The sequence below is a fragment of the Euwallacea fornicatus genome, chromosome 22 (assembly GCF_040115645.1).
Source record: "Euwallacea fornicatus isolate EFF26 chromosome 22, ASM4011564v1, whole genome shotgun sequence".
Taxonomy (NCBI): domain Eukaryota; kingdom Metazoa; phylum Arthropoda; class Insecta; order Coleoptera; family Curculionidae; genus Euwallacea; species Euwallacea fornicatus.
Genome location: NC_089562.1, coordinates 2123258 through 2135609, shown reverse-complemented (window position 1 = coordinate 2135609; position 12352 = coordinate 2123258). Strand labels below are relative to the sequence as shown.

Sequence of the window (12352 nt, the reverse complement as noted above, 5' to 3'; positions counted from 1 at the left end):
TTGAATTGAACGTGGTCCAAACTCCTCTCTGCTAACTGTTACAGGCAATCCGAGAATAACTTTTCTGCTCTTCGCTTGCCGCTCATACATACAGTGTGTTGTGGTGTGCATGTGTGTGCTTAACTCAGGGATATTTGTACCAGCACATACGCTTTTAGGTGAGTACTACCTACATACGTGTCGTCACTCAAAGAGGCATCTGAAGCTTTAAGCTCAAGACGAGAGGATTACGACTTCGGTAAAGCGTTTCCTAGAACGCCGGAATGATCTTTTGACTTGCAATTTACAGCAATGCAGCGTTATTCAATATTATTTATAGCTTTTTATTAGCTTTAAAAATAATTCACATTATTATGTAAGGCGGCTCGTTAATATTCAAGGTAAACACATAAAAGATGTGTTTTCAACATTTCATTTTTTATGCTGTAGAACCAGTCGCGTAAACTAATTCACTTTCAGTTTAATAGGTTCTAATAGAAGTAGCTGCGGAATCCTCTTATCTGATTATGAAAAATGTGTGTCGGCTTTAACAAAGTAAAGGCGCTATATTAGAACCAGCATCATAAATTGGGCTTACACGGAGGAAATTTAACACGCTCATGTTTCCGAGTTAAGCTGTAGATTTGTGCTCAAAGTTAGTTAAGATAAAAATAGGTGATTTTGATATATAGGGCGTCCGCTAAACATATCGCTTCATTTCCGAAATAAGGGATTTTAATAAAACGACCATCGTGTTAAACAATTGAACAGATAGACAATTCGCCTAAAGTGTCTAGAACATATTTCCAATTTTATTCTCTATTTATCTACAGGGTGATTATTCACGGACGAAAAAAAATTGAATGGGTGAATTATGAGCTCATTTTAAGGCAAAAACTTCATATAAAGATACATCTTAAATTACCTCCATTTTGATTTGCAGGGTGTGCTGAAGTTTCATTTTTTTTCATTAATCTCTCTTATTTTTGAAAATAAATAACTCAAAATCGAAAATATGATTAACTCAATAATCATTTTAGTATTACGGCCAAACTGAAACGACAATTACCTAAAATACTCTACGGGGCGTTAGTTTTTCGTGATCGCTCTCAATATTTTCCATCAGAATTTTTTTTAAGGCGTTTTTAGATTTTATTCATTAACCTAATTTAATCCATTACGTTTTTTTATTAACCTTTTGTCCTCGCCAGTTTTTTTATTAGGAAAAATAATTTAAAATATATTTGTAAAAATTAAAACTACTGATTTGGATTATGACCGGACCAAAGTAAATGCTGAAAATGTCCTCCTTCCAAAATAAAAGGTCCTACCCGTCTTTTCATATACTGTCGGACTATGAAAAGTTCCAGATGTCTTTCTAGTAGCTTGACAAGCGTTTACAATTCTATGTCTTAACTCTTTTTCAGTGTTTACTGGTGCAAAATATACTAAAGTTTCTAAATATCACCACGCAAACAACCTTTCACTATTTAAGTGAGGTGACCCAGGAGGCCAAGATTGAGGTGTACTTTGGTAGGAGGACGTTTTCAGCAATTACTTTGATTATAATCCAAATTGGTAGTTTTATTTTTTTGCAAATGTCTCTTAAACTACTGTTGCTAGTAAAAAAAACTGAAGACAAAAAATGAATAAAATTCGTAAGGAATTAAATGAAGTTAGTGAATGAACTCTGAAAATGTGCATAAAAATGTTCTGATGTAAAATATTGCGAGCAACCGCGAAAAAACTATCGCCCTGTATTTGAAATAATTTTTATTTCAGTTCGTTCGCAATGCTGAAACGATTATTACAACCAGTTTTGAATTTTTATCTTTACAAACATCAGAAAAATTAATCAAAATCGAAAAAAAAATCAACACTGTGTGAATCAAAATCAAAGCAATTTAGTACATGGCTTTATATAAAGTTTTCATTTTAAAATCAGCTCATGGTTCACCCCTTTCATTGTTTACCATCTATTAAGAAACACCCTGTATAATAAACTGCAGCAAGTGGGATGGCCGCAAAATAGGTTTGGTTGCAAATTTTCAATGTGTTCTGGAATGTATAAGAGTTTTAGTTTTAATTTCGAAAAGGACACGAGATAAGAATATGAATAAACATCAACAGGTTGTATTTTTAGTTGATCTATTTAACATAATTACGAAAAATAGAGGAACCTACTGGGCATTGCAGTGTAAAATTCCGACAGCCCGGCCTCGAAGGCTCCCCCTGAACTCCCTGGCCGAACTCTGACATGCCTAAAAGACCTCCACAATATTGTTATCGATTAGTGAAAATTTCAATTAAATCGGCTAAAGCATTTTAAAAAAATAGCGAAAATTGATATTTTTGCAAACTTTTTACGAACTTTTTCTCTTGTTTTGCCTCACGAAATAAATATGCCTCTAAATTTGTATCGCGTGTTTAGAGAATCCTGCAAAGAAATTGATGCTGTCACTATCAATTACAAACCAGAGAACATTTCGCAATCACTTTTTAGTCATTCCTAGTTACATAATCATGATTCTAAAATGATATTTAACAGTGACATAATTTTTGGCTTATTACATTTTATTACCTTCAATAGCTGTTATCAGAAACCTTCATAGTCCCTATTATTAGCAACAATCGCCTTAAGGACGTTTTGAGCATCGCTCTATTTCCTGAATAAAAATTATCGCACTGGAAAACCAAACAATTCTGATTTTTGTAAACATTCGTCCCGAAAATATCTGCAAAACGGTTCGAAGGTTACCGAAAACCGTTTTTATTTTTAGAGCCAAATTGATGGGATACCGGCCGTCCTTTTCGTGATGACCAGATATTACTTATGAGCCTTGATCGAGTATTTATGTCCAATGGCCGTGCCCTAATCTGATTATAACCAATTTACCATATCGACTTTTGATTATCGCAAGAAGCTGGATTTAGCTTGAGAACCATAATAAAAATATTTACAATGTCCCATACAGACAGCGAGCTTCCAAATTAGACCTGCTTGAATGATTTAAATATTAGGTCATGAAATGAGCAGATGCAAATCGGTGAGCTCAATTTGCTGGAACCAAATTATTGGCCCACGTGAGTGACGAAAATCCAGCAAAATTGGAAATAACAGATTGTGGAATTCCTGCGAAATAAGCCACCATGTCCATTTTTAGCCATGGCGATCGCCGTGGGCGACCATCAATGAAAACGTCTGACGTAATTATGCTGTTAAACACACACTGAAATTAAATGCGCGAATCGTATGTTAATTAATAGTTTTGACACCTACTGCTAAAGAATTATCACACCCATACATGAAAAGTATATCTTGTCAACCCAGTTCACCAAGCCATCATACGATAAGAGTCAATGATCAGCAGTGCCAAAACTCGTTTGCTGACGGAGTTATGACACAAATCTATGATTTATAGAACATACGTTCACCTTTAAGCCGTGAACAACAGGTATGATTAAATATAAAGTTCAAAAATAGCCGCACCAAGCCGGGTTCCGGCACCAGACGCGTTTGGCGTATTCAAGCCAATTTCTCATGAGATATGGGATCCGAAACGAACATTTTGGCAATAAATAATGGGACACCTCCTAGGTTAGTAACAGTAATTAAAGAGACTGAAATGAATGGTACAAACCCAACATATGGTCAAATAACCTACACGTTGCAAAAGTTGACCTAATATGGAGAGACCAAATATAGAAACTTGTTACGAATACACGATGTAGACCCAATGCCGAATGCTTAAAATTCCGGGTATCGTTACGATCGATTTCGCCATTATTGAGTACTAAGGGACATGGTAAAAAACGATTCATAATTTCTTTAAATTGCATTCTTACTCGAGCTAATTAGGCCCTTTTAAGGCGGAACTTTCAACGGCGTTTAAATCTAAAAAAAGGGTGGGTAAAATGCAGGGTGTTTGGAAAAGTTGCTATAACGCCTAGAAAGGGGATAATAGAACCAAAAATAGTAAAACAAATCCTATAAACATTGATCCGACGGAGCACCGTTATCGGGATATGTCCCTGCGAAGGAGTCCCTTCATTTTGACATTTTTTAAAACGACTTACTTTCTGGTTGAGATAATGGAATGAAAATGGTAGGCAATAATAATGCCATCAGAGTCTTTAGCTATCATAAGTTTCATCAAATTATATTATAAATAACAGTAGTTTTTAACTATCCTTAGCAGAAATTCTTCGACTTTTTTTATTCCTTTGAATTATCAAATAAATAAAATTACTTTTAAAATACTTTATGCGTTCTTTTCTTGCCTTTCAATTGAGCTGAGAATTTTTCTTTTGTACTTAGTACGCTCCTCGTTTCAAAGTCTTTTTTCCCTTTGCAGACACGTACCCATACATTCTGCAGTTAACATGTACCTTCAATCCTTTCAAAAAAAGAGCGTAACAACAAATTCCTGAGAGCCGTTTCTCAATTTCCAGTACCCGACACCTACTACTGACCAATAGAACCTCGACTCTTAGTTGAAAAACATTGAATAAACATATCCAGACTCTCATTAATGAGTCCTAATCAATGTTACCATGCAATTAACACTGATGTATTTCCGAGAACAGCTTATTATTTCAACAATAAAACTACCATAAGAGACATCAATTTTTAGATGGCAGATATGTAAATATAAATAAACGGTCACACTTACAGGTTTACGTTAAAAGGATTTCCGCTTGCTTTGTGATCACGTGTGGTCGCTCATGTGAGCATTTCTGGAAACCAACATGTTTGTTTCTGGCAAACGACTAGTTGAAATTTCAGGAAGACCTAGGAATAACAAAACCCACGGTATTTGAGTGTCTTAATACTGGGTTGATTCTCAGTCATACACCCTATAGAACGTTACAGATAATATCTACAGATGATTCGCAGACAGTCAGCGAAGGTCAGTTTGCATGTTTGGCTTGTATGGTATGTAAACGTGTCTTTTCACTCGGTGTGGTTCTTAGAACCATCCCAAAATGGACATGGGATGTTTATTAAATCACTTATCGTAATCGACGGCTGCCACTTTCTATTCACCAAAGTCAATAGTATGTGGCTAACGGTCACCTATATCATCCGTGTGAAAAATGGTAAATTGCTTTGTCGTGTTTAGTTTAAACCCGTTAAACGCGCGTTATGTGTTTAAAATGGTAGTTGTGCCCACCAACCTAAATACACTACAAAAACACACAATAGGAAACTTTATACAATATATCAATTACAGGATTCTGTAGTTCGGTTAAATTCTTGTTTTTGTTAAGCTTTAGGTTGAGCGACTATTCTCTAATTTAATCGAACCCGCACTACTTGTGGTAATGGACATCTCAAAACCGAAGTTTGTAAAATCTATATACATGACATATAATATACATATAACCCTGTGTACAATAATGCATATACATATTTTTTAATTATATATAATTGTAGACCAAGTTATACACAAATACAGGGTGTCCCATTTAAAACTATGATTGAAGATTACACGAAAACGGTACGTTGTATGAAAAAATGTTTCCAATGAAAGTGGTCCGGTAAAGGGGAAGACATGTCATGAAGATAGTGACTTTTAGCCAAAATGCCATTTTAAGGTCATTTCAAGAGAAAATTTTTCCAAACGACAACGCCGCATTTTTTTACAGATCCTTGTAGACCTTCAAAAAATAAATATCTTTAATTTGAATAAATTGGTTATTAGACGTTTTGCTGCATAGTTATTCTTGATTTTTGTCCAGTTTTTGAGATTGTCGAAATTATAGCGCTTTTTTTCTAAAAAAGTTTTGCAACGCATATTCTGTATCAAAAGCGTCACCATTTGAATCTCGATTGTCTTATGAGGTGCCGGTTCGCCTAAATTAGGCCAAAATTTAGATATTTGAAGCTTAATAAAAAAATAATTTTTTGCTTGTAAATCAAACCCATGTCGGTGTTAATATTCTCCTATTGGGTAAAACAAGAAATTTCCTTTTTCGGTAAAAGTACGATGGAGCGAAAAAATCTAAATGTTTCAATATTTAGAGTGTTTCTTAATGGATAGTAAAAAATAAAATACGTGGATCATGAACTTATTTTAAGATAAAAACTTCATATAAAGGCATATTCTAAATTGCTTACATTTCAATTTGCAGGGTGGGTTGAAATTTTATTTTTTTTTCTATTTTTATTTATTTCTTTGTTGTAAATAAATATTATCTCACAACTATAAACATAATTAACTTAACAATCATTATAACATTATAAACAAACTAAAATAACAATTATTTAAAATACTCTACAGGACATTACTTTTTTCGTGGTTACTCTGAATATTTTACCTCAAAACTTTTTTTACTTTTTTAGATTTTATTGAGTAACTTCATTTATTCCCTTATGTTTTTTATTAACTTTTTTGCCCCTTCAGTTTTTTTATGAGGAAGAATAATTTAAAAGATATTTGTAAAAATTAAAACTACTGATTTGGATTATGATCAGATCAAGGTAATTGTTGAAAGTGTCCTGTTACCAAAATACAAGATTCTTCCCTTCTTCTTATGGACTGCCGAAGAGTATGAAAAACTACAAGTGTATTTCTAATAGTTAAATATTAAAAAAATATAATAAGTAATAATAATAAAGTTCATGAATAAAATCTAAGAGTTATAAAAAAAATTTAAGAGCGCCTGCGAAAAAAGTAACGCTCTATATTTTAAATAAGTCTTATTTCAGTTTGTTCGTAATGCTAAAAGGATTGTTATTACCAATTTTCAGCTATTTTTCTTTGTATATAACAGAGAAATTAATGAAAATCTAAAAAAAAATTAACTTGAACACCCTCCAAATCGAAATGACAACAATCTAGCACATGCCTCTATATAAAGTTTTTATCTTAAAACGACCGCGTGATTGACCCTTTTCATTTTTTACCATACATTAAGAGACACCCTGTATACATGTGTAGTACACATGTATATAGTATCGTTATCTTAGAGATAATTCACTAAAGTATAAAAAAAATTAATTCTATCTATTGCGGAGTAATAATGATTGATAATCACAGGCATTTTCTTTTGGTAAATATCGCTAACTAGGTAAACAGGTACTTAATTTAATCCCGTACAGAGACGTATTGGGTATATGGGTACAATGCATTTTAAGTGTTTTAATATATTTTTTAAATAAAGTGTCATATTTTTAAGACTTAATAATCTGAAGCAACAAAACTATCCTGAAATAACAAAAAAACGCCCAAAACCTTAACTAAATCATATAACGTGTTCAAATAACAGCTCTATACAGTACTGATTGATCCCTTACATAATTATTTTAATACCGTCGAAGTTTCGAATCAGATTAAAAAGTTTACCGTTCCCACAAAATTTAATTCACTCGTGTGCTGAATGAATTAAATTTTTTCTTACTCATGTGCAAGACTGCTCCTACAACTTCAACAAAGTAAGTAAAGTAGTAACTATTACTGAAACTGCAGAGTTCCAGAGCGTATGAGAAACTTGAGCTTATACCATCTCGCTAGAAAAAAATTATTGTTTTCTTTGAAATTAAGACGAAGGTTGACGACGGTAAAGCAAACAATACTAAGGACACTTTCGGGGCTTGATGTGGGTCAATGCCACCGACTTCGATCTTGAAAAAATCGACTGTGTAGGCGCCAACCTTATATAGTTTCAATTACACACATGTCATTGGTTTTGCGTGATTTTTGGTCTTTTTAATGCCAAGTTCATCATGTGAATGTATGCAGAAAATCTTAAAAATACCCCGGCCTTGCAAATGGGAAAAGCATCCGCGACAAGGCAAATTCCATTAAAATTAGGTCATAGTCCGAGAAAAGAACTCTAGAAATAAACTACTTAGAGACTCCAATTTGTCTTTTATTGCCGTCTCTTGAGCGTACAATTAGAGTTTCTATCTTTGAAGTCTTTAGTCATTTAGTTTCTGAAGACAGGCCCAACCTTTTCAAAATAAAACAAGAACTCTCCAGACTTACCTCAACGCTTTAAAATTAGAAAACTCATGCGAAAGTTATGTCTGTTAAATATAGAATCTTAATCTGGAACTGAACTCGTTAAGATTTAACCATTTCAAGGCCCGTTTTGTTGCAGATTAGTGTAGAATAGGCGTCGCTTCACAGCATGTCTACAGTCGAAAGGAAGGAATATCAAGAAACTCGGATAATGCGCAACAGATCACCGGGAAGGAATCTAACTCAGTTTGATTCCAATTTAGGTAAGATTTTAGCACTCAAAACTATCCATCAAAGCATTTAAATTTTCCAGACAACTTACTGGAGGACCTTCAAAACTCTGTATCCAGACCCGGCAGTTCTTTAGGCCAAAACGCCAGTTCTAGCTACAAAGAGACTTCAAAATATATCAGCAGCAGCGGTGATGGGTATGGGAGAACTAACTCTCTTAATAGAGTTACGAATTTAAAATCAGCAAACCCAATCACTGAATATTCCTCAGATGATGCCTACTCCTATAAAGTAACCAATGCTTCTACTGTGTATAAAAAATCTAATTACACCTTGATTTTAGTCTCCAGATGGCAGGGAAAAGGTGCATGGTTACAAGAAGGAGAAATACATGTATGGTAAAAGCACCGTGGAACGAGACATTGGGCCTGAAAAATCTAGAATGCAGAACAGCATCAATCAACTAGACTCTCTTCTTGATGATTTGCAGCAAGTTAAGAAATCCTCATTTTCAGAGAAAGGTGAGTTTATGTCTCAATTCGCAAAGGAAACACAAATCCTCCCACTGACCCAATATATTTTCTATAAAGAATCGAGACATGATACTGAAAACATGAATCAAGGCATATTTTTAGCATATCCGTTTGTTTTCCAGAGATCTATAATAGCACTGGCACGGATCCAGGATATCAGTAAGTGCCCATTCGACGTAACATTGAGTGACTTAATTACACTGGACAATTTTAGGACTACTACCAGCGTCAACAGGGAGCTCCACTATGGGGATACCCCTCCTTCGTCTAAATCTCGCACTTTTGAGAGAACCGAAGAGAAGAGCTATAGAAAAGAAGGTTATTCTACTGATGGTAGTTTTATCAAATTCATTTATTGGGTATTGTGGTAATTGATTGATCACCAATAAGGAACCTACGGGGATATTAGACCTTTAAGACCGGTCTCCCCAACCTCTTCAAGAACTTCCACCCTTTCGAAGCAGACTAAAGTAATGAACGTACACGACTACCCGATCCGAGTACTCGAAACTCCAGTACCAGACATTGATCCAGAGGTCCTGGCCCATTTAGACCCTAACCTACACCCAGCAGGTTAAATTACAATTAAAAGAAAAATATATTATCAAGAAAATTCTCATATAACAGGAAACACCAAAGTGACAACCACTATCAAAACTTACACTTACGAAATTCCTGGATCTGGCAACTACCCCACTCAAGTGAGGGAAAATACAGATATCAATGAGGAGTATTTAAATAAATTGGAGAGGTACACGTATTCTCCCAATGACACGATTACCACCCCCAGCAAGAGCTTTGAGTATAATAAGGTCTGGAAGTGGAATTAACACTACACCATTATCATTTAAATTTGTTTCTATAGACAGAAAATAAGGAAAATTACTTCAGGCAAGAGCCAGGCTGGAAGGACTCTACATTAAAAAAATCGTATCAGGAATTGGTCAAAGACGAGGTTGTACGCTACAGGAAACCAACACCTCCTGATGAGCACACCACTGTAACTGAGGAAATCACTACAGTAAGGAATTACCAGCCTGGCTATCAACCAGATATAAATCCACCAAGTAAGTTCCAGGGCTAGTTTAGAATATTATATTAAGAAAAACATTTCTGTAGCCCGAAATCAAACTTATACATATAACGAAACAGTCACAACAAAGAATTTCCCTTTACCACCACCACCCACCACCCAAGAAACTCGAGAGTACTACATAAACAAGGAGACCATAAACAGGAATCAACCTCCAATGTCTGAGAGAGGGTAAGAAAGTAATATTGACAATCACATAGAACACTAAACACTCATTTACACCACTCTAAATAACAACTTGCATATGCTGTAGATATCCAGTGTATAACCCCCCATCAAGCCCCGATAGGAAAAAAACGTACGCACTAAAAGAAACTCAAACGACTCACACCACTAACTATCAGAACGGGTACCCCCCTCAAAGGCAAGTGTCGCCGCCTAGAGACGTGGAGACGTTCAACCCCCAAAACCCACCTTACGGAAAGAAGCCCCAGGAGCCCATTAACATTCAGTATTCATATAAGTCCACTAACTCCAGCGAAAACAGGTATATTGAAATATTATCATGGGGCTGATAATACGTCTAATCAAAAATAAATCTAGATACAAGGGTGGCTATCCTCCTCACGAGGAGAGTCAAACTTTATTACCTCGCAAATTTCCTAGGGGCGATGAAACGGATGGGCCGCCCAAGAGGGTGGAGGAGCTTATGGCCACTATAGGAGGCGAGGTATGTTTAGTGGCATTTTAAGACGGTTTAGATTTGATTTGCAGTTGCTTGCAGCCACCCAATAGTCCCTTAAATGCGGGTTTTACTGCCCATGAAAGAGAGATGGCCCACAAAAAAGTGGTAGAAACCTATAAACAGCAACAAGCTCCCGAAGTTGAGGAAATCCAGAAGAAGGAACCTGCAACCAAGAATGTCACAGGACCTCCAGTTTATTATCCACCAGGTCATGAGATGTTTGCCAATAAAGAAGAAGGAGGTGGTGCATGGAGGGCACAGGTAATTACCCAATTTCAAATATAATTTAATCTTCAGTATCTCGAGTTTTTAGGGAGAATATGGCAAAGCTTCTGGAAAATACATGTATGCATCAGAAAGTGGAGCTAAATCAAAAACCAAGAAAGGAATGGCAGTGGTCCCAGTGTGTTTACCGTTATGCTGTGGCCTGCCCTGCACCATTTTGTAACAAGTTCTTTGTGTTCTTAGATTCTTCATTATTTTTTAATATTCTACAAGGGAATTCTCCATGTGCCTTATTGTATTATACCCTCTACATGTTTATTTAATATACCTCACAAAAATATACTCAAAACTCTAATGTTGTTGCCTAGATCTGAATAAGTACTTTTTTTAATAATGTTTTACTGATAATTATGTGTGTAAAACTTAATACTTTAAAATTTTAAGTATTGATATGTTTCATTGCAAAGTGTATATATTAAATATTTTGGTAAGTAAGCTTTAAATAAATAATGTGTTGTTTTGTTCTTATTGAAAAGATATCTCTCTAAATTTACAGCTTATAAATTCAATTTTATTCTTTTAACTTGTAAGTAATGTTTTGTTGTATAATACTAATTTCTTGCCAATTAAAATATTAAACAACAATAATCTTTTTATGAAATTTACAGACAATTAAATAAAATTGATATTTACATAACATTACACTTGACTTCTACTGCCTTCTCTCCTGAACCAATCCTAACAAATGACAGTCAGCCTCTAATAATGTGAGATCTCTATCATAGCCCAAGAATTTGGTTGATAATTCCAGTTCTTTGATCCTCAGCCGCACTTTAGCCCCACGAATGTAACCACTAAAATTGTGTGATGATTCTTTATGAACTAATTTTTGAACCATGAAAGACACTACCTGGAATTTTGCATAGGCCTTGGACAGACGCAATGAAATTTCCAGCCAAAATCAATATACAGATCATCATCTACTACATGGAATATTTCGCCTGTTACTACTTTACCTTCAGGATCACCTAACTGAAATAAAAGCTTAATACTTGCTCGAGTATAATAGAGCTTATTCTAGTCATTCAATAGTAGACTAATTTGACTGCATGATGCTGCTTAATGGATTAATGTATAATCATGCTATTTTTATATATATGTTCAAAATACAAATACAATTTTTTAATGTAATCAAATAATCGATACATGCACATGTTTAAGTTAATTATTACTATACTCTTATGCAACCGGATTATGTGCTTTTTGAATTATTCTTAAATTATGTTATCACTTACATCAATAAATTTGGAATTCTTTAGAAGACTTGCAAAGGTTTGCAGTTCCTCTTTTTGGCTTTCTTTAATGTTTTCAAACTTATTAAAAGCATCTGCATATGTACCGGTTTTTGGTTTTGCTGTTGGTTCTGTGTCTTCTGAAGACAACGTACGTTTGCATGTTTGTATTACATTGGAAACGCTTCTTGTATTTTTAGTCAATTTTCGAGAAATTATTCTTAAAAGCATCTCGACTTTCTTTGCCTACTTTCTAACTTTAAAAAAACTAACCTCATTTTTTTTGTTGTATGCAAAATTCTAACCAACATTCCAATAGATGACGCTCTTGTCTGACATGAGAACAA

At 34.6% G+C, this 12352-nt stretch overlaps 2 protein-coding genes across 5 annotated transcripts; one reads left to right on the top strand and one right to left on the bottom strand.

Moving 5' to 3' along the window:
* Position 1: 1 nt before the first annotated feature.
* LOC136346119 (uncharacterized) lies at positions 2-11410 on the top strand. 4 transcript variants are annotated; one of them, XM_066295012.1, is made up of 14 exons: positions 2-158; positions 8086-8209; positions 8260-8468; positions 8521-8698; positions 8833-8869; positions 8925-9043; positions 9101-9283; positions 9338-9522; positions 9576-9777; positions 9863-9974; positions 10057-10290; positions 10347-10473; positions 10528-10749; positions 10802-11410. In XM_066295012.1, the coding sequence occupies exons 2-14, from the start codon at positions 8116-8118 to the stop codon at positions 10934-10936; spliced, it is 2037 nt and encodes a 678-aa protein (XP_066151109.1). In that variant the 5' UTR covers positions 2-158; positions 8086-8115; the 3' UTR covers positions 10937-11410. The 4 variants fall into 4 exon arrangements, with proteins under 4 accessions (XP_066151109.1, XP_066151108.1, XP_066151111.1 ...); XM_066295011.1 differs by having other exon boundaries at positions 9830-9974; XM_066295014.1 differs by lacking the exon at positions 10057-10290 and having other exon boundaries at positions 10410-10473.
* Positions 11263-12305, bottom strand: mRpS28 (mitochondrial ribosomal protein S28). Its single transcript, XM_066295015.1, has 3 exons — positions 12009-12305; positions 11624-11745; positions 11263-11567 (listed from the first exon to the last, which is right to left on the bottom strand). The coding sequence occupies exons 1-3, from the start codon at positions 12234-12236 to the stop codon at positions 11426-11428; spliced, it is 492 nt and encodes a 163-aa protein (XP_066151112.1). The 5' UTR covers positions 12237-12305; the 3' UTR covers positions 11263-11425.
* Between the last annotated feature and the right edge of the window lie 47 nt (positions 12306-12352).

Coding starts and splice junctions, on each gene's coding strand:
- LOC136346119 (XM_066295011.1), top strand. CDS start 8,116: ATGTCTACAGTCGAAAGGAAGGAATATCAAGAAACTCGGATAATGCGC. Junction 9,523..9,575: donor AGAGCTTTGAGTATAATAAG/GTCTGGAAGTGG, acceptor TTGTTTCTATAG/ACAGAAAATAAGGAAAATTA. Junction 9,975..10,056: donor CCTCCAATGTCTGAGAGAGG/GTAAGAAAGTAA, acceptor CATATGCTGTAG/ATATCCAGTGTATAACCCCC.
- mRpS28 (XM_066295015.1), bottom strand. CDS start 12,236: ATGCTTTTAAGAATAATTTCTCGAAAATTGACTAAAAATACAAGAAGC. Junction 11,746..12,008: donor AGAATTCCAAATTTATTGAT/GTAAGTGATAAC, acceptor CTTTTATTTCAG/TTAGGTGATCCTGAAGGTAA. Junction 11,568..11,623: donor AGGCCTATGCAAAATTCCAG/GTAGTGTCTTTC, acceptor ACACAATTTTAG/TGGTTACATTCGTGGGGCTA.